The 26,017-nt window shown below is 41.3% G+C and overlaps 1 protein-coding gene across 14 annotated transcripts in view; it reads left to right on the forward strand.

Annotated features, from left to right (window-relative positions):
• LOC107993953 (nucleolysin TIAR) overlaps positions 1 to 26,017 on the forward strand; it is a 455,817-nt gene that overhangs the window by 406,742 nt on the left and 23,058 nt on the right. For all 14 annotated transcript variants that reach the window (XR_009833413.1, XR_009833414.1, XR_009833421.1 and 11 more), the window contains 2 exons: positions 634 to 736; positions 24,751 to 24,931. Coding sequence is in view for 4 of the 14 variants with exons in the window: in XM_062087124.1 (XP_061943108.1) it covers positions 634 to 736; positions 24,751 to 24,931 (284 nt within the window). In the remaining 10 variants the exon portion in view is untranslated. The remainder of the gene's footprint in view (positions 1 to 633; positions 737 to 24,750; positions 24,932 to 26,017) is intronic.

A 26,017-nucleotide genomic window follows, 5' to 3' on the forward strand; every position in this document is an offset into this window, starting at 1 on the left:
TAGTAGATGTGGCCGGTCGCTCGCCTACAACCGAACCAATTTAACCGTGGGTTTGCGACAGGGAGCAGTAAGCACAGAGAGACAGAAAGAGAGGGACAAATTTTTAGGGACGCTGAAAAATTTGTGAAACAAGATAGAACCATTAATTTTAGACGATGCCATTAATAGGTGGATACCGGTTTAATATTGAATAACCTCGGGCGCCGTTGGAAAAGAAAAATATGTAAAAAAAAATAAATAAATCGCGTCCATGATTAACCGTGCGACAACCGTGCGTTCGTTTAATCGATGCGCGAAAAGAAGAGGTCTTTTTCAATTCGACGATCCAATCTGTTTTTTAATAACGTACAAGATATTTTGATGTTCGCAATTTAAAACTTATATAACGATACACAAATTAATTTAGATCGTACTTTTGTAATTTTTAATTAGGGGAGAAAAGAAATACAAAAATAAAGAAACGTCGTATAATTATTACTATACCGTCGTAATTCTGGTTTTATTGTATTCAACGATAATTTCGAGAGAAATTGTTTGATTTCATCCCGAACCGATCGTTTTCTCACAGCTTAACTTTAAAGTGGCGTTTAGCAATTATTTTCGAGTTTCAAGGTTTCGCTTGCATTGTTCCAGGAAGCGGAAAGTGCCATCGGTGCCATGAATGGACAATGGCTTGGTAGCAGGAGTATTCGAACGAATTGGGCGACTCGCAAACCCCCTGCGCCAAAATCCGAGGGTGAGTATATATATATATGTATATATACACACATATACACACATATATACGTAAACACGTACACGTACGTGTCTTTCTCGAATCTTTGCTGTACATTGAGAGTGGTGCATGATCGTCGTGCATTAAAACAACGAACACGTCGAATCACACAAATCGAACAATCCAAGAGAAACGACTGACGAAGCTTTCTTTCTTTATTTATTTATTTTTTCTCTTTTTCTTCCAAACTTGGATAATTCCAAATAATCCTAATCTAGAAATACATAAATACGCACGATAATTACGAATACTTTTATTTTGCGTAAATCTAAAAATCGCGTTACTCGATAATAATTGATAATCTCTCGTGGACGATCCATCGTGTTTTCGTAAGGGAGCAATAAGAATGTAAAAAAAAAAAAAATAAACGAATTTCTCCCGTTTTTCGTTCGTAAGATGGAGGAAGCGTCACTCTTAGCGTGCCCTTAAGACCACGTCTGACGCGCATACGAAAGCGGCAAAGGAAAATTAAATATCGCGGTGGCCCTCCACGGAATTTTCGCCGACGCAGCTGGAATTCGATTAGGTCCAGTCGGAGCCGAGGAGAAAGCTTTCATCCATTTCGCGATCATCGAGGTTAAAAACAGTCTCGCCATCGCCTCAATCGATATATATTTACGATATTTATCGAAGGATATCTTTACCCAACGCGAGTTATTCGATCAACGCGTCCAATATCGAAATGATTTCACTTTCGTTTCACGTTCCTTTTTTTTTTTCTTTGTTACACGTCCGATTATCCCCAACGTCGGATACGATAAATATCGAACGGAACCGAGTCTTCGTTTTATCATTTCGCATAATCGGATAACGCAAAACGGATAAAAGGCGAGCGCGTGTTACGTGCATCGATGACGAAACGAAAGTGGTCTCGCTCGATAATAAGGTTTCCCGATCATACGCCGCCCCGAAGCGGTAAAAATATTTTAAAAAAAAATTTATAACAACGATAATAATAAGAGGAGAGGGAAGGGAGAGAACCATCCGCGATCGATGCGACTCATTCACGCCCCCTCCCTCCTCCCTTCGTCCACTCGAATGGATATATCGTCATTTACCTTTCATGTACGAGGATCCGATTTGAGACCGTTCTCGCTGCGACTTTAACAAGCTTCGAATCCATTACGCTATCGTCGTAATTCGTGGGACGAATTTTCTCTCTCTCTCTCTGGAAGATTAATTTTTTTACGAAAGAAAAAATTGGTTTCGAAATCGATCGAGAGAGAGACTCGACTCAATCCAGAGACGTTGCACGCAGGGCAACGAGTGATTCGTAATCGCCTATTACTCCCTCTCTCTCTCTCTCTTCGTAATTAGCGGGCGTTAAAGTAGAGCCGCGATGATGAAAGTATAAAGTGAGGAAGGGAGGGGATAGTAAGAATCCAATTGAAGTTACGAACTAAACGCATAATGAGCTCGGAGGTAGCGAGGCCGGGACCCAACTAAGTATTATTATATTATCATAAGCGGCTCCTCCCGTCGTCCACTCGCCTCCGACCCCTCCGCCAACTAATTTCATTCCGCAAGTCTTTAATTAGTATTCGTCGCCGAGCGTCCAAACTTTTTCACTAGACGAGGCCTCGCCACGGCCCGTCTCCCACCTACGGGACCGGCTCACCCCTATTTGCATACGCCGTATCCACTCGGGGGACGCTTTCTTCGCCTCTTCTTTCCACGTATACGTGTATGTATTCCTCTTCTAAATCTCGCGTGGGGGAAAATGATTGTTCGTTGATGAAATTTTCTCCCCTTCATCCCCTCCACACCATCATCATCGCCACGTGGTCGTATTATTCGAGCACGGGATTAAATCGGAGGAAGAAAAGGTAGGAAGCCACTTTATTGATCGATCGTATGTATTTGATATCCGATTACGTTAAAGGGTGGAGAATAATTCGCAGTCGGTCTCGAATCGGTGCGAGGCCGCCCTCTACCTGGCTTTTGTGCGAAAAATTTTCGGTAGAAATTCAAGTTCGGGGATGTCGGTCAAGGTGAACCGTAGCTCGAAGCGTATCGCTTAACCTAAAATATTCGAAAACCTCGGTGGCACGATCTTTCCGCAGTTTTCCAACGGAAAATTCTCTTTCCTCGATTCGCCGCGATTCGAAGAATTCTCTTTGTCTCCGACAGATTAATTTTTCCGAGATCCCTATATATGTACATATATATGTACCTTATGATTAAGATTCTTTCTATTAAATCACGTTTGAACGTATGTAGAAAGTAAGGTAAAAATAAAGGGAATTTTCGAAATATTAGTATTCAGGACATCTTTCCAGACATTTTCCTCTTAATAATATTCCTACCTACCTACCTATCTACCTGTCGCTTTTCTCTTGGAACTTAATTTTTCACTTTTCCTAATGTCTCTTATCACGAGGCTCATTTATTCATTTATCAACCCTTATCTTCCCCGGTAAATGTGAAAAATTCGAACCAGCTACGAGACCGGCTTACAAATGTCATTAAATATAACGCATAATCCGAACGTTATATACATATATCGATCATTCTGAAACTATACCTTGATGTGATAATTTTTATCGAAATCGTTGAACGTTGTTTCGTTATAAGAAGTTGATAATTCGATGGAGCGGGGGATAAAGTGCAATTATCGCGAATGGTCGAAGATGAACGTTCCTGCCAACAACCAACGTACGGCTCGTTCAAACCGATCAAATTTTATAAGAACTGACTTGAACAGCTGATGAAAGATGTATGGATCGCGGATAAAAAGATGGGCGACAACCTCGTGCAAATTATCGTTCCGTTCGTTCGATGCGTTAATTCGATCGCCGTTAAGCGTGTTTAATTAAATTGGATAAACCGTAATTAATACGATTAATACCGTTGACGTTTCAACGTCCCGCGATTATTAATCGTATTAATTACGGTTTGCCTAATAAACAAACCGCGTTGCGTTACGACGATTGTCAACCACCATCCTGCCATTCAACCTTTAATGGCGGATCTATGGTTTGTACACCACGCAATTTATTATTCGTTCCAAGCTTATTCGAGGGACTCCATAACAATAAGAACACTCGAGAGAGGAAAGTAAATAGTATATAATGCGTGCGCTTAAATAGCGCGGTTCAATGAGATGAGTGTTGTTGTTCCAATGAAACAACTGAATCCGTCGAATACGAAATTACGAACAACGTCGCTTTTTTCGCGGCGAAGAATTTTTGCGAGGTTTTTCGAACGAAGGAAAAATTATTTTTAGAGAGATTTAGAAGAAGAAGAAGAAATAATCGCGCTCTTTTCCTTTATCAAAAGATCGTACAACGCACGTTCTTTGAGAAATCTTGATCTTCAAATACTTCCACGGGTGAAGAATGAAGAAACAACTTTCTCTTTCAAATCCTAAATCGTTGAAATACGAATATTTATATCATAACGCGCAATGTATTTTTCCATGTATGTTTCGCAACGTATTATTCTTTATTAAAAATAAATTTGAACGCGGTTCAAAGAAATTTTGGCAGAAACCACCACCAGTTATATCATTACACGTTAATAAAACGTTATTATCGTTACCGAAATTCGCTTCGGTAAGCGAATCCATATCCGTTTCCTCCGCACGTAAATAGGTAAAAGAGATAAGAGATAAGAGACGGTTATAAGGAAATTCTTATAATCGCGATTCCCACGGAAAGGGAAAAGAAACGAGGAAGTTAGAGACAGTTGGGGCAAAGCGGCATTTAATTTGAGAGAGAGAGAGAGAGAGTGAGCGAAGTTCGTCAGCAACTGGGTCAATATTTTATGGCCCCGGCAATTAGATAATTTTGCGGTCAGGCAAAAATACCGATTGGTGGCGTGTGAAAGAGACGAAAGATCCCCGAGCTCGGGGGCTCGGATTTTAATGTCGAAAGTTTGTATCGCAGTCGACTCGGTTGAATCGTTCGTAACCAAAACCACGAACTGCTGTCGATTTCGCGTCGTTACTCTTTAAAAGAATCAACGACGGTCCCCTTTCATTTCCCGACTTTTAATCTCTGTGAAACGAAACTTATCGCAAAGATATATAAAACTTAAACTTACCGGCGTAGCCGTATTAAAAAGTAACGAGAGAGCTTCGAAGACCGGGGCTTCCTTGAAAAATAACGTTATTAGGTTTAAATGCACTTTCTTTTCCTTTCTTTATCTCCTTCCTTCTTTTTTTTCCTATCCTTTCTCTTTTTTAACTTCGTTCTCATCATGAGTTATTACGAGCTTGCCCTTCTCCAACCATTATCATCGTTATCGTCGTTAATGTTCGATACAATTTAAATTTGTAACTTTGATATTCCTAAATCGGGATATTAAATCCATTTGACGAATCGATACAGCGATGACGAACCATAATAGCGGAATAATGGAATACGCGATATCATCGAGCACGTTAAACGCGATTAAGTTATAATAATTGCATCGACTGTTACTATCACAGAGATATCACCAGATTATTCCCATACATATTCGCGATAGATGAAAAGAAATTACGCGAAAGATGTTTTTCCATATCGATCCTCCTATTCGCGACAAAAGCTGCGTGAAACAATAATGATCTCTCCCGTAATTATCCCGTGTTTCGAAAAAAAATTGGACGCGAGATAAAAGCATGAGTGGCGGGGGAAGAAGACCGGGGGTATGGTTAAACGAGGTAAGAAAAAAAGGAAGAGCAAGAAGAAGAAGAACCGAATGAATTTCGTCTTTATAGGCCGTAAATAACAACACATAATTAACCCGTCTTTTCCTCCACTTGGTTCCTCGAGATCGCGTGGATAGTTGGAGAGAACAACGGCTCGCCAGAAACTTGGGATACGAGCTCGCCTATAAAAGCAAAGTTGCAAAGCATGAAAGGTCGGCCAGGAAATTAACGGGGAATTCGTTCGGTCAATTTTCCTTCTTTCTCTCTATATATACATATATATATATATATAGGGCTAATAGCGCGTATAGCTGGTACACACGGACGAATGGATTTGCGAACGCAGGCTTAACGCAACATTAACGCACCGGAAGAGCCAGTCCATCAGCGGTGACGTAAAGCCGACGTGGCGGCATTGAATAAGCGGGCCAGTCCGTTTGCTCGAGGAGAGGGGAGGGGGGAGGTTAAGTGTCGAGCCGTGTTGGAAATTGGCGGCATGCTTCCCGACACTAAAGTGCGCAAGTGGCCGCGCGTACAACGGGTTACGCGGTCGTCCCACTAACTCTCCACACGAGTCTTCGAATAAGGCCAGTATCGAATGCGTGCATAAGACTAACGGGTATAGCACGGGTGTTGCCGTTGTTCAAGGAAACGGAGACACCGGAATCCATCGCTTCACGTTAACCGATCATTTCCTTTTCTATCCACCGTGATGCATGCGTTTCTCCCTTCGAGTGCAACGTGATTATTAACTCTCGACGAAACAATTACTTTTCTTTCTCTTTATCCTCGTGGATATCGCTATATAGATAGAAATTCCTTCGAAACAATCGTAGTTCCTCTTTTTTCTATTCGTGGCTATTGCTATCGAAATGTAAACAATCGTAGTCTTTTTGGATTCTTTTTTTTTTATTCCTGGAACAAGCGGATAGTTTGCTATAGAAACGAAGGCATTGAAATTCATTGTTCAAAACTTAATAATTTCGAGTGTCTTCGAAACAATTGCAGCCTCTAGACTTTTTTTTTTTTTTATTCGTGACTATTGGTATCCTTTACCGATCATTTCTTTTTCCCTACGTATCTGTCCCGATCGCAAGTGATTATTAATTCTTCGAAACAATCGTACTCCTTTTGGGCTTTTTCTTATTCGTGGAATAAGTGGCTACTGCTATAGAAATGGAAACAGAGGCATTGAAATCCATCGTCAAACTTATTAGTTTCGAATCCCTTCGAAACAATTGCAGGCTTTCAAGCTTTCTCTTTTTTTTTTTTATTCCTGGCTATTGATATCGAAATGTTTGAAATTCCGAAACAATTCTTCGAAACAATCCTTTTTTTCTTATTCTTGGGATAAGTGGATATCGCTATAGAAAACGGAAATGGAGGCATCGAAATCCATCGTCAAACTTACTAATTTCTAACGCCTTCGAAATTAAGCCTAATTCCAAGGCTTCTTTTTATTCGTGTCTTTGCCATTGCTGTCGAAATGTTCGCCGATCTTTTCTCTTTCTATACGTATTTAGTCCGATCACAAGTTTTCCTTTTCTTATTCCTGGAATATAGAAACGGAAACGAACGTATCAAAATCCATTGCTAACCGATCATTTCCTTTGTATCTTCGAATTATTACTTCTTCGAAACAGTTTCAGACTCCCCAAGCTTTTTTTCTTCGTTCGCGAAACAATGGTTATTGCTATCGAAACGGAAATAGAGACATCTGTCGTTTTCCGTTAACTGATCATTTCATTTCCTTTCGTGTACTCGTTCCTTTGAAACGATTGAAACCAACCTTTTTTCTTCTTCTTCTTCTTCCCCTTTCTCTTCTCCTTTTTGTCCCCGAACAGATTTAGTTTCGTTTTCCTCATCGTCATATCCTATCGGATAGAACAGAACTCGAGTCCGAGTAATCGAGTTAAATTCGAAATAATTGCGATCCTCTCTTTTCTTATTCAGCGTAACAGCGTTCTATCGGTTGGGTCTATGTTTACGCGCATAGAGGGAAGCCTTTCTTTATCGCAGCGCAAACTTTAACGCGATATTGTGAAGCATCGAGCTTCCATTACAAGGCGGTTGTCGGCGCTTTTCTCACGGCCGAAAATAGAACCGAGTTAGTTCGGACGGAATCCGAGAAGTTGGGGACTACTTATAAAGTGCTCGAGCATGCTTAATATTAAATTACGCACCGTTCTTCAACTTTCTCGCTAAATAGAAACTTTATGAATATTTAGCCGTGGCGGGGAGGGTATCGTACCACTGTATGCATTCCGAACACTGGACCTAAATTCTTCGCCAATTATATATTTCTCGAACCAAAATTTCATTCTTCTCTTTTCATTCTTTATTCTCCTCTCCAATCTTTCTCTCTTTCTTCCTACAATTCAACGTTTTCTACATTTTTCCCGCTGACCTATCCCAAGCTTGACACCTATGTGACGATCGGCCAACTGAGCAAAGTCAGCAGTTTTTTTTTTTTTTTTTTTTTGCTATTGCTACGCCCTCGACGCGCGCGTGTCCGAGAGGGAAAAAAATTGGGTCACGACGTTTTCAAGAATTTCAGCATCCTTTTTTTTTTTTTTCTTAGCATCCCTCCGCGCTTTCAAACGTACATTTAAAGATATCATACGAGCAATTTGAGATAAATCGAGTCGATCAATCGAAATCAATCTTTGAGCAAATTGAGCTTTTCTTGCTGTTTGATATCTACGAATATTTTCAAAAAATCTTATTCAGTTATAAATAATTCATTTGCATACGTGCGCGTAATCGTGGTTGTCGAAATTGCACGTGAGTTGAAATGAGATGAAATGCAAGCAGGAATAAATTATTCCGCGAAGCAATGATATCAATTATTTCAATGATTTTTATCTAACATTTCTAAGCAGAATTTTTCTTTCTCGTTCATTGGGACAAGCTTTTTTCACTTGGCTTCGCGTATCATAAATAATCTTCCGTATCTTTTAAACACGAAAATATCCATTCACGGTCCCTCTTCTAACAAAAAACACGCGTATGGAATACTTTTTAGAAACATTTTTTACAGAAACTGTTTTCACAGATATTTTTAAAATACGGAAAAACGTATTGTTGTGCTTTCTTACGAAATAGTTTTACAAAACCTTTTGCAAAAGTTCTTTCTCCCCTAAAAAAAAAATAAAAGAAAGAAAAAGAACAATCTTAAAATCGAAAAAAATCGAGTTGAAAGAAAACGACGCTTTCTGTACGCTCTTACCGTAACGTTACGACTCCTGGAAGGGGAGAGGGGGGCTTCAGCCGTAATCGAAAGCGCGTGCATCGTTAAAACCGACGATAATGGTAAGTTTTACGGCCTTAAGGGGCTGCGAAGTCGAATAACAATACGCACGCGCGCGATCAAACTGAACTGGATGAAACGTCAACAAACGAAACGGCCTACCAACAGCAACAACTGTCCCTCCACCTTTCCTATCTCTCCCTATCTCTCCCCCCGTTTCATCGTCGTCCAACGATTCTCCCCCTACCCCCTGCAGGGGATGAAACCTAGGTCTCTCCTCCGCTTGTTGCGCTGCCCTCGGCTCCGTGTTGTTTCGACGAGAGTTTTTGATTGGTTGCCCGTATCACAACAGGCCGCGGGCCAGGGCAGCGAAACAGCATGAATAGCAAATTGGTTGGAATTGCCGCGATACACCCAACTCTCTGTATACACACACACACATATATATGCATCCCTTAGGAAATGAGTCGCCACGGGTTGATGCGTGCCGCGAGACTCGTCGTTTCGATCGAGATCGTGGAAAAAATAAATAAATGAATAAAGAAAACGCGATGTATACGGACGTATCCTCGTGAATGAGAACGATTCCTACGTTTCGTGGACTTTATGTGGCGAAATTGGCTCGATGGACAGAGACGATCGGATCTCTGTTGCGGCCTGGATTAACCGTTGAGCGGGAGAAGGGGCGAGGAAAACCTGATCGCGATGTGTAACGCGGGTGGAAAGTGTCCGGCGTCAAAGCGGTATCCGTACTCGCTACTTGAAATTTTGTTTGAACTACGCGATGCCCCCGGGCTTTCAACGCCGATAAATAAATTCGACCGCAAACAAAGCGTTCTAATTTATCGGCGGCCCAATATTTGCCCTCTCGTTCCCGCATAAATTCCGCGCCACGTTTATACACACGTGTATAAAAAATCGGAAAGGATCGAAATAATGTTTTCCAAAACCGCGGAGTTTCGTCGATGTTGTTATTATTATCATTTCTCGAGAGTTTAGACGAGGCGAGGGAAGAAATTTACATCCTCGCAGGGGCGAATTTCCAATTCGAATACGTTTTCGAAATACGTTTTCGATGCTCGATCTCCCCTCCGCCCAACTTTCCCCTCCTCCAAACTGGCAATCTAACTTATCTCGTTACGATAATACAATAAGGTAATAAACAGTTGGCGCAGAAATCGGGAGAAATTGTTAGCCGCAATTTAAACGAGTGGGAAGAGTGCGGAAGCGAACTGTTACGCCACCCTCTTTAAACTATCCCCCTGCGAGCGGAGGAATGGAAGTTGCAATTCCTTCTGCTCCAGTATCTCCGGGGTCAGTTTGACTTCCCGACTCTCTAATGCGGCGAGATGTAAAACTTTCGGGCGGAATACGAAATCCGCGCGTGATTCGAATTAGAAGGGGAGGGCGCAGAGGGAGGGAGAGACGGATCTTCGACGCGGAGTTCGACGTAAAGTCGACGAGTGCGGCTCTCGAAATGCGACGTTTTACACGGGAGGGATAAAGTTGGCGCGCGGGAAGAGACGAAAATGGAAACTGGAGAAACCGGCTTGTCTCGAAGCCTTGTCCCTCCTTCCTTCGTGCTGCCAAATTGAAGAAAATTGGAAGCTTTGTTATTTACGATTGACTCGAGAATCGTAAAGAAGGGAGGGATGAGCTGAGCTCCGCTTTAAATCCTTGACTCGCTGCGCTTAGCTTTCTTTCCAACCCCTTCTCTCGGCTACCACCCAAGGATACGTCCGTCCAGAGAGCGTGAAATGCGAAAGGTATCGAGGAGGATAGGAGACACGTAGGTACGCCGCCGATCGATAAACCGTTAGAGCATACTCGATGAAGTTTCATATACCTCCAGCTTCCCACTCCAACTCCTTCCTCCAATTATACGCGGAGAAGAATAGCTCCTAAATGATCCCGACTTTTAACCATTTACGCGCGCTTTAAACTTTCTTCGGCTCCAACGCGCGTATATCGTTCGAGCGCTTTTCTCCTTTTTCTCTTTTCACTTCTCCCTCTCTCTCTCTCTCTCTCTCTCTCGTAAAGTTGGTAATTACACGTATAATAGAGTTAGCGAAAAAGTAGCTCCTCGCAGAGCATCTCGCGGGTTACCCTTATTACTATGGATATTGCAACTTACAATGCAGCTAACAATAAATGATGAACGAAATATTTTATAAAAGGAGTATGAAAAGTTAAAACTCGAGGGGAGGGGAAGAGGGATGTGAGAAAAGGTTGGTGGAAGCTTTTATGAATAAATTACGACCTATTGCCCTATTACACAATTTTATCTCGACTCGTAATTTCCGTTACTTTCGGTCGAAACACTTTTTCTTCGACTCGAGTGACTTTACACACCGTCTTCAACTCGAGTTAACTTTAACCGTTGTTAACTCGAGCGTCGAGTGATATCCCGTTTGACGTTGATTCGACGATGAAATCGATCGATCGACAAATTAATGCTGCTCGTTCCTCGTATTTCGTCTTATTATTGTACAGCATTATCACCACGTCGACGTGAAACGAGGATTAATACGCGACGGAGAACTCTTCTTCCATCTTTCCCCCTCCCCTCCTCTCCATTTCGCTTATTGATTCACCCTCCGACAGCGAACGATGTATATATATATATACGTACCTTCTTTCGAACGAGCTTTCTTGACCGTGAAGATTAAAAATGGACGTGATATTATAGAGGCATTTGTCCGCGTAACGGTCCTCTCCCCCTCCCCCGCCGATAAATTTTTCCCAATTGGCTTCATCGATCGTATCCGGCCAGTCTTCCGGCATCCCAAAGTGACCAATTACATGGTAAATTTTCCAACATTTCGGTACAGGCCGTGCACGGAGGGGGCGGGGATGCATTCGACCCGTTTCCAAGGTGGCTACCTTCGAAACTGCACACCTGACCCGTGGCAGAAGAGGCAGAGCGCGCCAGGTCCCGTAGGTATTGTTGCGAGAAGTGTTCCGCCGCTGGAGATGTATCTCGCACCAGAGACAATGTATCCAGAGCCATGTATCTCTTCCCCAATCTACCCTGGCCCCTACGGCTAAACAATACCTCGTCGCAACATCCATTCGTCCATTAAAGCATCCAGATTCCGTCCTTTCCCCTTTTCCCTTTTTTTACCCCTTTTCTGTTCTTTAGCAATCGAAACCCGCGTCGAAAAAACATCGTACACGCGGTGCGAAAATAGAGTTGGATATCTGTCCCCTTTAACGCGATTTAACCTCGAAATTCTTTCGTTTCGTTTCGTTTCGTTTCGTGGCGAAAACGAAATTCAAACCAGCTCACGATCGCGAGAAGAGAAATTTCCACGCGAAACGGCATGGTTGGCGATAATCAGTAAGCGAGAGCGGATTGACAGTGGCGGGTTAAAATTAGATTCTCGATGGCGAGGATCGATCGAGTTTGCTCGAGAGAGAGAGAGAGAGGAGTTGAGCTCGCGCACGGTCGCCCTGCCCGATCCCCAAAAACTTTGACGATTATACAAATCGTACCGATAAACCTACTCCGCAATTTCGCTCTCCCGGATTTCCCATGTAAATCGGCGCTCGTTTGTTCCCCTACGCGACGTCTACTTCGATTCGGCCAATCAAGATCGTACATCACTCTCGGGACGGGGGAGGGGGAGCCGCTCCGGTGCAGCACCACCTAGACCGTGTATCTTTTTGCGTGGAAATAGAATCGCAGGGAAATTATTATTGCGAATAGCTTTGATATATTACGCCTGTTCGTCGCCCGCCAGAAACCGAGAGGGAAAGAGAACCGCTGCTTTCCCAGAAAGGAAAAGATATCGTCTTATTGGGAAACAATGTTTCGCCATCCACTTTTGCTACTCGTTCTTCGGCCACGTGAAATCGATGCAACGTGAAATGTTTAACCAGTTTATTCCAGGAACGTGGGTTACATAAGACGTCAAAGTTGCTTTCAAAATAAAACGTCGCCTCTCCATATTTTCTCTCTCCCTTCTTGTCCACGATTTCTTCCGCTTCGAATAATTTTAATAGTCGGATATCCCTTCTTTAACCTGTATATATATATCCATGACTTTTAAATTGTGGAGTAACGGAGTAACTCCAGTGACTCTAGTGAGCAATGGGAAAAATTGAAGGGTAATAATTATACCGATTTTTCGTCGTCCGTTCGGAGAAGGAGAATCGTGGCGCGAGTATCTCGTATATGAAGCGAAATCGCGGCAATTTCGCGATCGGTTTAATCGTGTCACCGGAGGTGAAGGAGGGTTGAAACGACGATCGTCGCTGGATACGCAGGGAGCACAGCTGCCAACAAAGATGGATGTGGAAGCGAAAGAAGAAAGATAGGGAAGAGCGTTGGAAGGCGAATGGATGGCGGCGGGGATAACCGGTTTGCGGGGAGAATCAACGCTACAACCATTAACCCCCTCCTCCCCCATCCCTGTGTCGTTGGTCGAGCAATCGCAGCTATCACCACCTTCGTATTACGGCCAACTCCCGCAATAATACGCCTCCCCCTTCCTCCTCCGCTCGCAATCCGCTTTTTTCCGATGGCTATTCTCCTCCGTGTATCCTTCCGTCGTATCGTTCCATCCCATCCCCGGATAGATTTACTCTACCCCCGTTGGAATAGTGGACGACTGCATGAAACCGTACGCTCCCGCGATTAGGGACGACTTTCCCTTCCGAAGCAAGTCTCGATCGAAAGGGGGAATCGTGGAGGGGCAACGCCGATGCTCTCCGGCCCAACTTTTCGATATTTACGGGGAACGGAGAGCTTCTTTTTTCCTTCTTCTTCTTCCTTTCTCCTTTTTTTACGCGCGAGGAAACCCATTTGTTCCTCTACCCCCTCCCCATCCCCTTCGGATTTATGGAAAAACTGATAATTAGGTCGATTGCGCGATTGTAAAATTTTAACGGAACTTGGGGAATTTAAGGCTCTTAAGAAATTTAAATTAGTTTTGTAACGACTTCTCGGGAGGAGGGGGAGGGGGTGGGAGGAAGAGGTTAACGATATCGGTATATCGCGACCGGAGATTCAGTTTTCAGGAATGCGATATTCATTTTTATTCGTTTCGATTTGAATTCATTGTTAATCGTTCGAAACGAAACATAATTTCCTCTCTCTATCTCTCGAACCACTTTACGCACATCCTTCGAATTAAAATTTCTTTCCCGCTGAAGGAAGGAGAGAGAGAGAGAAGAAGATGGGATGTTCTCTGGAAGGATTCGGGAATAGAGAGGGATGGTGACGAGGAAGGATGGGGGCGGAAGAGAAAAGAAGAAGGGGGCGCGTGGGTGGAGGGAAACGTGTAAAACTGCGGCGTATAATTAGGCTGGCATACGAAATGAAATTCCTGAGGGTTGCGGTCGGGTTGGAACACAGGGAGCGGGGGTGGGGAGGGTGATTCGAGGAGAGATGGCGAACACGTTGGTACAGGGAGGTTGGAGGTCGGAGGGAGGTTGGGTCGGAGGGAGTAGGGGCCGGCCAGGGCTCGCAGAGATGCGGATCGAAGGTAATGTAGGCGCATATACGCGAAAGGCGAGCGAAGGTGCAGAGAGAGAGAGGAGAGAGAGGATTGGTTTTCCCCGCCGTTTCGATAAAGCGGCGGGGAGGCCATTTCGTCCTCGAGTGCGGAACGCTGTTCAACACCCCCGTGGCTCTTTAAGCGTTTCGATCGCTTTCTCTTTCGCTCTTACCTCCGCACCCTGTCTTACCTCTTCCCTCTCCTCGCCTTCTCTCCTTTCTGTTTCGTGCACGATGCTTCCTGTTCTCTCTCTCTCTCTCCTGTGTGTCTCTTACGCATACGTCTCTCCTCTTCGTACCCCGCTTCTTTCTTCACACGAGCTGTACACTTTCGAACTTGGTTGGCAAATATATACACGGAGGCGTCGATGTTTTTGAAATAAAAATTCTTCTTTATACTTTGTACCTTTTCTGTATACAGAATATGTACGTATATGCCCGTTAACGTAGACGCATTAATCTGATTTAAACTGAAAAACGGGGGGTGTGGGAATGGAGCCGGATGCGTCGGTATTGGCTCCCTCGATTGTTTCGATGTTATCTCCGACCCGAATGTTATTTGTTAGTAGTTAATTCTTTCGGGGAGAAAGAAGGGTAGGTTGTTGTTGTTGCCAGCGGCGCTACAAGTATAGACCATTAACCAAGATTTACTTCTACCCTAGCCGACGAGCTTCGTGGCTCGTAAGACGGTTGTGGATTTCTAATAGAGGTGTTTTCGTCTGGCAATCGATTACCGTAGAATCTGGAACTCGAGGAGGCTCGTAGAGAGAGAGAGAGAGGTGGTTTCAGTTCTACGTGGTTTTCAACTCCGGTCGGTTCTCCGCGCGTCGGGCCAAGCCAAGATTTGTAGTCGCGGCATAAATTCGAGCTTTCGCCCTTCTCCACGGCTCGCCTTAATAGATTAGTGGCCCCGATAAAGGTGTCCAATACGTGTTTGCGTGTATCGAGGGCTCCTCACCCCATTCGCCGACCGATTCCAATTAATTTCGTCCCAACGAATTTCTTTCCTCTCCCTCCCCCGTTCGAAACGGGCAGAAAATCGAGAGTGCGAGATTCCCACCCGTATCCATCCACCCGTGTCTATATCCTCGTGTCCGCGTTTACAATTCAATCAACCATCCCCTCTCCTCCCTTTATATCGCTCGCGTCCATCACTCCAACGGACGAAGGTTAAAGGGAGCGGTCGTAAATTTTCTTTTCAACTTCTTCGCCTGTATCGCCTCGTGGATGAAACGAAGAGGTAACCTCGATACTTGCCCATGGAAGAGGAAAAGAGGAAAAGATAGAGGGTAGTGAAAGTAGAGCTCGTTAGAGCTCGTGATCGCGCGAGACAACAGAGCTCGTAAATAACGGAGAAATGAACGCGCGGTTTTTGCAGATGCAGAATAAACTCGCGTGGAGTTTCGCGTGGAACGCGTTGTCGGATTTCGAGCGAAACTGCCGAGATTATACGGAAAGTTTAACGGGTTACTCCTCCACGCCTTCTTGGCAGGAGTGTGGCGGGCTCCGTTTAAACCCTAGCCAGCTTTATTAATCCTGATAATGTCCCCGCGTCCGTGTTTATTGTCACGAATACAGTGGTATGGGTTTTTCTACCTTCCTGAAACAACGAATACGCCGTCGATTTCCAAATATTCCTCGAATATCCTCGTTGCGAGGATCGAGTTAGAAAGGCCCTTGAAGCAGGATGTGTGGACAGTTTCGTTTCCTTTTTTCTCGAGGTAACGGTTTTCGGAGCGAGATGAAATCGAGAGATTGGTTCGTCGATCGATAAAGAAGATGGAAAAGAATAAAGAATGACGCGGAGCGAGGATGCTTCGTAGATGTTAGGCGTTCGAGTTTTTTTCTTTCTTTTTTCTTTTAATTGCAAATGTATTATTGTTTTGTCTTATTTGTAAAAAAAAAAAAAAGATGCATCGTGCGCTATTTATAGCATAATCTGGAGGAGATAGAAGGAACTAGCCCGGAAATACTCGGTTTTTTGTCATTATGTGAGCGGATCCATTAAATTGTCGTTAGTGGCCGAGCGGCATAAGGATGTACGAACAATAGTCAAAGTTGTAAGCGAGAAGCGTAATAAGGGGAAAAAAGGAATCTATTCAAAGATGAAGCTCGTTAAATGGCGCACATTTGTAAAAGAGAAAAGAAAAACTCACGATTGTGGATATATATATATATATATATATTCTTTCATTCTAATTCCGTGTATACCGTTTTGCATTCGTGTTACAACATGTAAAATTTAACACAGTGGCAATTGTATCGAATCATTTCGGTCGATATTGCCGTGATATTTCATTTTTGTTAAGCGCAATTAGATATTTTACGTTTTGTTTAAAATAATGATAATAATAATAATTGAAAATGCGATGAAAAAATAATCAAATGACGAATTTGAAACGAAAATTGTGATCGTATTCCATAGGAATCGTAACCACGCACCTCGTTATTTATCGTACGTGTCGTTTTAACACGGATATTTTGCAGGAGGGTGATACGGCAGGAGTTAAAGGACAATAGGAAACAAAGAAAAAGAAAAAGAGAGAAAGAAAGAGAGAGGGAGTGAGAGCTTAGACAAAAGTGTGTAAGTGTACCAAAACTCAAAGCAAGCTAGCTACGAACGTTATCTAATTTATAATACCCTTTATACTACTACAAAATATGTTTCATACTTTTTTCTTACTTTTTTATCTCTTTTTAATAATCATTACTTCTTTCTAACTTTTCAAATACCTTGATATTACATTACTTATACTCTTTGTTGTACTTATTATTATTAATATAATTATCATAATTATTATTATTATTATTATTATTATATTTTTATTATTATATTATTATATTTTTACTATTATTATTGTTATATTTTTAGTATTATTATTTTTTTTTACTATTATTATTATTACTATTATTATTATTGTTATTGTTATTGTTATTGTTATTATTACTATTATTATTATTATTATTTTTATTATTATTATTATTATTAAATTATTATTAAACATTATTATTATTATTATTATTATTATTATTATTATTATTATTAAACATTCTCTTAACTTTCTATTTTTTCACTCTCTTCGTACTTTATACGTTATATTTATACGTTTTCTTGCGTGGAGAAAAATATCAGCTAAAAATCCGCTACCTGTTGTTGCGGAACCGTATAGATATATAACGATAAACCAACCGGAAGTGAAGGCAAACCGAGTAGATGCCGATCACTTGGCATGGGCCAAAATCGTTGCCAGTTTCATTTCAAGTAATAATATTCTATCGCTACTATTTTTCTCCCTGTACATACAGCTGTTCTCTCTTTCGTCCTTGTTACTTCTATTTTTTTTTCTCTCTTGCTTGCTCCGATCATCGACACATCTTATGAAGAAAAACGAAAAAAAATATTATATTACATTCTTTTACACGCGTATCGGAGATCATTCGATTCTTCATCGAATTCATTCGAAGATTTTCAAGACTTGCAAAGAGGGAAAATTTTCGTTTCGAAAATTTTTTACGAAACGTCGCCTTACTCTTTCAATGTTTTAACTCGAGTCAAACGAGCGAGCGAACTGCTGTTTTATCATTTTGACTAGAAGTACTGTATTCGGATTGGTAGTCTTGTCTTGGTCGTCTTCTTATTCAAAAGGCATTGAAGGAAAGATACAAGCCTTTACGAACGCCTAGTAGTTCATTGAAAAAAAAAAAGTATCGACAAAAATATCGTCGATTCGCAACGACAAAATGTATATATATATATATATATATATATATATATTTATATGTATATAGGGAAAGATGAATTTTTAAAACGTTGCATCAATTAGATTAATTTTTGTCGATAACATACTATGCGTTTTTAAAGCCATGAATCCCTTTTTTTCAGCCTTTGCATATATAACTATATATAATTATATATATATACATGTAACGTGTGCATACGATAGAATGTAGTACATATACGTATGTATGTAAGTACGTATTTAGCGACGTCGTACGAATTTCGTTGAAAGTAATTTTCTGTGTCGTAACGTTTTATAATACAATGTACACATATTGGCTTCGATATGCATGCTCGTCTATTTTCCCTTGTTTCGAGAGATATTTTTATACGAGGATATTCGAAATTGTGCAAAAATTGTGTGCAAAAAGAAAGAAAAAAGAAAAAAAAGATAGACCAAGCTAGATGCGCGGAAGGAAAAATGAGAGAAAGGGAGAGAGAGAGAGAGAGAGAGAGAGAGAGAGAGAGAGAGAGGGAGGAGAAGTTGTAGAAGTTAAGCAAGGTAAAAAAGGACATAAAAGTACGCTGAATCTTTCTTCACTTTTTTCTTTCACTTTTACTATATTTCTTTTTCTTTTCTTTCTTTCTTTCTTTTTTTCTTTCCCTCTTTTTCTTCATTTTTTCCTTTTTTTTTTTTTAATACTTTCACCTCTATTATTCTGCTGATTTAGTTAGAATTGAGGAAGTAAGAATTTATGCTTAGTAAGAGGTACAAATGTGTATGCACAAATCCTTAAATTAATTACGAAACAACATTTAACACGATAATTAGCAACTCGAGTGACGTATATCCATAATCTATTAGCACAATCTATTATTTTGTAATTATATTGTAATGTTCTAATTTTCTTTTCAATTTGTATTCACGTGCACTTTTCTTCTACGCGCATATGTACTACTGCGTGATCTAAATTCTGATCTATTTTTCGTCTTGGAAGATTTTGATCTTGACACCGTTCCACTTTTTTTTCTTCTTCTTCTCTCTAGTCTATCACCATTATTACGAAGCGATAAAATAGCGAAACGATCGTACGAATAAAATTTATAAACATCGTTGTACCTAACTTCAAAAATACATCTCGTTAACCTTATCTTTCATTCGTAGTATTTGTTCCGAAGGGAAGTAGGTAAAGGAAAAATTCAAGATCCGCAAGATTCGCGACGAAAGATAATTAAAGATCTTTGAAACGTGGAAAATTAAAACGAGGAGTGGTAGTAGCAGTAGTAATAGTACGAGAGGAAGGAAAAAAGAGAGAGAGAGAAACGGTTTATGCCTTACATTTACAACCTTTGTATTTACCCTTCAAAATTCGCCTATTCTAGATACCGTAATGACGCAAACCCGGCTTCGGAATAATCGTATTCCACGAGCGTGATTATCATTGCAAAGTAGGGCTGTTATCGCAGACAATGACTTAAGCGGTTCTTCGGTAACCGCAAAACGGATAACAATTACGGGACAACAATTGGGAGGCGCGGTGGTGGTGGTGGAAAGCAAGAAAGAAAGGCGTAAGAAGGAAAGAGCGGAGTGGTGGGGAGGACGAGGTGGTGGGAGGGGAGGAAAGAGAGAAAGAGAGCAGAAAAGGGAATTTTTATCTTTTCCATCCCGGTCGATATAACGCTTTAACGGAGGACAGAGGGAAAGTTATAAATACGTAGCGCCGGCCTGGGAAACTAATTATTCAAATATCTGTGGATGGTCGGTCGGGCAGAAGGAAAGAAAAGGAAAGGGAGGCGGGGAGAGCCGATGTCCACTTAAAGCTAGCCTCTACTATGAATTTACTCTGGTGGGATATTGGCGCGCTTAGGGGGTGCAGCTAGCCAGTGCCAACGAAACTTCGAGTATCTACGTTATTTAAGGGGATACGAGATACGTACATTCGAGTTCCATCGTCGACCACTAGAGATTCCATTCGCCATAAAATGGTGAAAAGTGGAAACTTCCTTCCCTGAGAGAGAGAGAGAGAGAGAGAGAGAGAGAAGATATTGCGAAAGTCCAACATCTCTTCCTTTTTTCTCTTTTTTCCCCCTTTCTCACTTTCCCCCGTTCTCGCTCTCCCTTCCTCCCTCTCCCTCCATTATTTTCTCCTTCCCTTTCAACGTTTTCCCTCTCTCAACGTTGCTCCCTCCCCTTGCTCTCCCTTTCTTCCTCCTTTTTTCCATTCGACCTCGGGAAAACTGTGGAAACCTGTCCGGGACCTGTTCGCGCGCACGGTCAAGGGAAAATTTCGAGTTTACCCCACGAATTTCTTGTTGATCTTTCATCCCGTTCGGGGCCGTACCTGTCGGAGCGGGCAAAGTTATCGGAGATTCAGCCGAGTAAAAAGTTGCTAGATCTAGCGCGATAAATCTAGTTAGCCGATCGCCGACTTGTTCCCTCTCCCCTTCCTCCCTCCCTGGCCAGATAAGAATAAAGTTTCACCGGAGCGTGCTCCTGAAGGGGGAGGGTGGGAGGGAGGGATCGCCATTGATTGAGCGTGTAGAGAAGTTCGATTTAGCCGCGTTCGTGTAATCAGGTGCTTAATGAGCCGAGTGTCGACCTACCTAGGGGTAGGTCTCTCCTCCCCTCCCTCCACCCCACTGCTGGTAATGGAGAACCTTATGTCGGTCTGTGTCTAAGCCGCAACCCATAAATCACGGATCACCCTTCGCGGCGACAGGGCGAATCGAAAGGTCCGGTAAATATAACCCTAGATAGATTTCCTTAAACGAGATATATCCGCTTCCGTGGCTTGGTCGCGCGAATATAGGTCATTTATCGAGAGATTCTAGGAGGAAAATGGCGAGGGAAATATATCGTTGTTACGCGATGTATATGTGCTTACTTTCTTGTTATTATTGAATTTCTTTCGTTCTTTCTTTCTTTCTTTCTTTCTTTCTTTCTTTCTTTCTTTCTTTTGTTTCTTCTTTTTCTTCGTGATTAAATAAGCGAACGATGGAGATACACGATGATCATACATTCGTTTCCTTCTCCTCGTTGTTCGAATATTTCGTTGTTTGTGTTATGATGGGTACAATATATATATATATATAGGGAAAAGTGAATTTACGATTATCCGTTTTTCTTCTTTTCTTTCTTTTTCTTTTTCTTTTTCTTTTAATTTTCTTTTTTTCTTTTTTTCTTTAATAGACGATTTCAAACAAGAGGTGGTTACGAATCACTGAAAAGTCGATAAACTTTCAGCGTGAATAAGCCAGGATAAAATTTTTGATCGCAAATGGTTACTCTTTCTATCTCTGGGAAAAGCTTTTCGGGCGTACCGATCTCATCTCCACGATCTTTTCTCTTAAAGCTGATTTTCATTCACGAAGACCTGCTACTATGAAAGCTTTATCATCGGCACGGATCTATAGTAACTCCTCAATTTTTCAGCCTACTATCCTTTAAAGCCTTCGTGGCAATTTTTCCAATAGATCGTCCGATATGAATTTCGATTTTCTTTTCTTCCTTTCTTTTTTTTTTTTTCCTTCCTTTTTCTTTTTTATTCTTTTTTTTTCAACGTCAATTCACGTGGAACGAGAAGAAATATATTCGATAAGATCAGAGAGTTGGCTTCCCTTCCTATTAACTCGAAAATTGTAGCTTAACCGTCGAAATTTATCAGCTCAATCGATATTTTCTAACGTAGGAAAGACGCGAGAGATCGGTTTTTTTAAATCGTCATTCATCATCTTCAATCGAGCGATTTTAAGATATTTAACAGATCCACCCCTTCTTTCGAGATAACTAGAAATACACCTCGAAGGAGTTATATTTCACTCCTTTTCGCGTGTTTCCTTAAAAAAAAAAACAACTTTACGTACGTAATAATTCAATAATAATTCAACCGGGATAACTTTCGACGAACTTTCCTCTTACAAAATCTTACTTCGAAAAGAAAAAAAAACCTGCTCTCTTCCTTCTTTCGCGTTTACACGCGCGCAAAGGGGAAGAGAAAATGTTGCAGGGCAAAAATTAGGCGCGTTTAACGCTCATAGATATCCACGTTGCATCCGCTTTGCCGTGTTAGCATCGGTGATAGCCGGAAAGAGGTCAGCTCCGACGACGACGACGACGACGACGACGTGGAACTCGGTGCACCAGGTTAGAGCTGTTCGAGATATCGAACGGCAATGCCAAAGAGGTTGAACCCTCCCTCTCCCCTTCCCTCCCCCGTCACCCAAGTTTACGATCGTACCGAGGGCTTAGCCTATAGCCAGGGTAGCGCACAGGCTACGGGTGTAAACGCGCGACCGGTAAACCACGGCCTGTAATTGCCTCGTTCGGGGATAGAAGGTTCTTAGGAACGTTGGAACGTTCCGTTAAGAACTTACCCAAGGGGGAGGGGGACGTTCCCTTCGTTTCTGAAAGCTCGGCATTATCTCTTTATTGCCCCCTCGCCCCCTCCTCTCGAACGTTATTCTCGGTATTCTCGGAATGTCGCAACCCCCTCCCCTCCCTCTGTCAACTTATCGGTTCGCTTTAAAAAAAATTTTCTTCCCGCTAAAACGCTTACGCAAGCCGCAGCTACGTAACATCGATTTTTTTTCACTCCATGAAATTATTATTATTCTTTATCTTCTTTTTATCTGTTTTTTCGTTTTCTTTCTTTCTTTCTTTCTCTTTTTTTTTTTTACGAGACAGACCTCGAGCCGCGGACGAAGAAGAGCTCGAGCTTTTGGAGCGGCGACGATCGATGTCGAAACCTGAACGAGCGAATGTCAAACCCTCGTTCGTTTCGCGGGACGTTAAATGTGTTAAGGGGCCGTTTTCTCTTTCGTTATTTCGCTTCTTTCGTTTAACGTACACTCGATGGGATTATAACAGGGACGGATAACAGTGTTAATTAATTAATTACAAGTGATATCGAGGGTAAAAAGAAAGTCCTTGGGTTTATATCTTGAGTCTGCAACTTTTGAACTCGATTCTGTATTCTATTTTTTTTTCTTTTTTTTTTTTTCTTTTATGAAACGATATTGTAGATGCATGCGTTTCCATTAAGGTTCGTTATGTTATTCTCTGGAAAAATTATATTTTTTTTTTTTTTGATTAACCATTATTTATCGTAAATATCGTAAAACGTTGGATCACTTTTTCTAGAAGTAAAGTAAATATTTGTATTTAAAGAAAAATACGAATTACAATTGAATATTTGGTAATGCATGAATTTTCTTTTTTTTTTTTTTTTTCTCTTCTACGAACATGTTTTAATATATCGAAAGCATCGAATGTGTATCAGACGTTTTGCATTAGATAGAGAGGCAATTTGAATCGCAAAAATATTGCAAAAATATCGAAACATTAAATATTTCCTTACGATATCTAAAGTCGACGATTGTTGGTTAAACTTTTTCCTTTGATTTTCTCAGAAATATAAAACAAAAAGCTCTCGACGATATATTTTCTCCAAGTTACATTGTCAAAATTATTCGAAATTTCGCGATCAAGATACGTCACTTAAATTAAGTATCAATATTTTCACTGAATAACTATGAACGAACTAGACTGCGGATGTTCAATACAAAAGATATATCATATTTTTATATATCTCGAACCATGTTATATTCCCGTGTGCTTTAAATCAACAGATCGTACATCAACATTTCATATACATAAAACGTAAAAAATTATAACAGAAGAAATCCGAAAACTCATTCAGAATATGAAGGAAATCGTACCATTGAATTCCTTTTTTGTTTTATCCCGATATCTCGATCGGTTGCCGAGACACGAGCATTCAAATGTTTAGCACAGTGCGAAGATTACGAATGGCCCCGCAACCCAGTGACCTATATTTATTTCTTGGAAATGCGTACTACTTGCAAGAATCGTGTCCGTTGCTTGTTTGCAACTTGGAATAGATGAGCGAAACGAGGCGCGAGCGAGAGGTCCGAGTAAGCGACGAGGATGAGGATGGTAAACGAATAAAAATTACCTTTTCCATTGCACGACGATATCTCGGCAACCGGAAGTCGTATCGGGATAATTCAAAAAGCGTTTTAAAGGGAAAGGTTCCGCGCTTCCAACGATCTTCGATTCGTCGACAAAAAGTTATTATCTTGGAAGTTATAGCGGTTCAAAGTTTTTCCCGATTTTAATACGATTCGGTTAAGTTTTAAGGCAAGTTTTACGCGATAGATACGTCTGTTTCTGGAAAAGATATCGCGTACGGCGAACTTGCGTTGATGCAATGCTTTGTATTTGTATTATTTACGTAAAATATGTATGAATATTCGAACAACGAAAATCCGCAGTCCAGTAACGCAGACCAAACTACGAACCAACTCTTTAACGAAGATAACGTGATAACGTGATTTTGATTCGTGATTACGATGATGATATTAATGATATTTTTCACCAGCTTCGATCTTACGGAGATTAAAAATTGTTTAACGTTTTTGCAACGACATATAATGACATCCCTCTTTATAATTTTGTACATACCCACTTTATTTGCAATTTTACAATTAATTTCCGCATCGAGGCAAAGTTGAACCTGGCAAACTTTGCAGCTAATTAGACTTAAGTGTAACTTTGATGTAAATTCGTGAAGCTAGTGAACTTTAGATTACAAATTTGACAGTGTTAACGATCTTATTAATGTATCGACACCAACGAGATTCTACTGTACCCTGCTGTTAGCCTGCTACGCTCAAATATATTTCAAAAAAGTGTTAAAAGCTTTCATATACATTAACAACGGATAATGTATAGTTAGAATGAAACGAAACGAAGAAATTTCGATTCCGATTTTCAGCATTATTCACACAACTATCAACTAAATTTGATATCAATTAACGTTAAACCTATCCTTTCTCTTTTCTCTCTTTGCAGCAAACGCGAAACCATTGACTTTCGATGAAGTGTACAATCAAAGTAGTCCGACCAACTGCACGGTGTACTGCGGCGGACTCACCAATGGTCTAACGGAAGAGCTAATGCAAAAAACATTTTCGCCTTTCGGATCCATCCAAGAGATTCGCGTATTCAAGGACAAGGGTTACGCTTTTATCAGGTAAATTTCATCGATACGTTTTTTCCATACGTCTCTTCTCTCTTCAACTACTTCTTCCCTACCTCTTCTCGATAAGTTAGAAAAAAAATAAAACGAAACAAAATTAAACGCCGTGACTTGTGTAAACGGAGACGGACGCGGATCGTTCCCTCCTTCGAAACTTATTATTATTTTCAAAAGTTTCTACGCTCGCCGATCTCTCTCGATTTCTCGACGTTCCCTCAAGACCGCGCTGTTGTTGAAATGTCGTGGTGATATACGTTACGTGTAATATCTCTCGGAGATGTCAGTGCGACAACAAGTCCCCAAGGTGAAGGCAGCGCTGAAATAGTAGCTCCGCAGTCAGGGATCATCGTGCGAAAGAAAGCGAGCAAAACGGGGGAGGGGGAGGTTAAGCTGATCGATAGAAAAAGTTCTCACGTACGAGAATGGCGAGTTTGAGATAATAAATTCTTCGCGCTAAAGCCGGATTATCTTTCAACGGACTACGGCGGGGGGGAAACTTTCAGGTCTACAGCGGTAATCTAAATCGGTGGACGAATTAAAGTTATCGTTAAATTGGTGCGCGAAAAAATATCGCGTTCTCTTCCTTTCGATTCGATCTCGTGTTTGTTTTTTTTTTTTTGTTTCTCCCCTCCTTTTTTCTCCAAAAATTAAAAATTCCGTCGAAAAATCCCGAGTTAGAAAAAAAAAAAAAAAACGAGAACTCGACGAAGAGACGTGTAGTTTAATTAACCGTGGTTAACTTCGGTTTAATAAAATTCTGGAACGTGGAAATTCGAGCCAAATGCTTCATTCCGCCAGACTTTGGTTGGCAAACGTTTAAAGTGGAAAAAGGGAAGGGAGAAAGAGGGGAGGGGGATGCATCATGAAGTTTGCCGAGAGCACATGATAACATCATGATGTCTTTAACCGAAACTTCTGGCATCTGACAGGGGATGCAATGATGCTTTGAAAATTGATAGCTGATTTCGGAATACGGCCAAAATCACTTGCACATTCGATCGATATCGGCCGAAATCGCTGTATACATCGAATCGTACTCGCACAAGCGGCGTGGCCAGAGTGAAAATAACCATGAGTCCG

The sequence above is a fragment of the Apis cerana genome, linkage group LG1 (genome assembly GCF_029169275.1).
Source record: "Apis cerana isolate GH-2021 linkage group LG1, AcerK_1.0, whole genome shotgun sequence".
In the NCBI taxonomy this organism is placed as follows: domain Eukaryota; kingdom Metazoa; phylum Arthropoda; class Insecta; order Hymenoptera; family Apidae; genus Apis; species Apis cerana.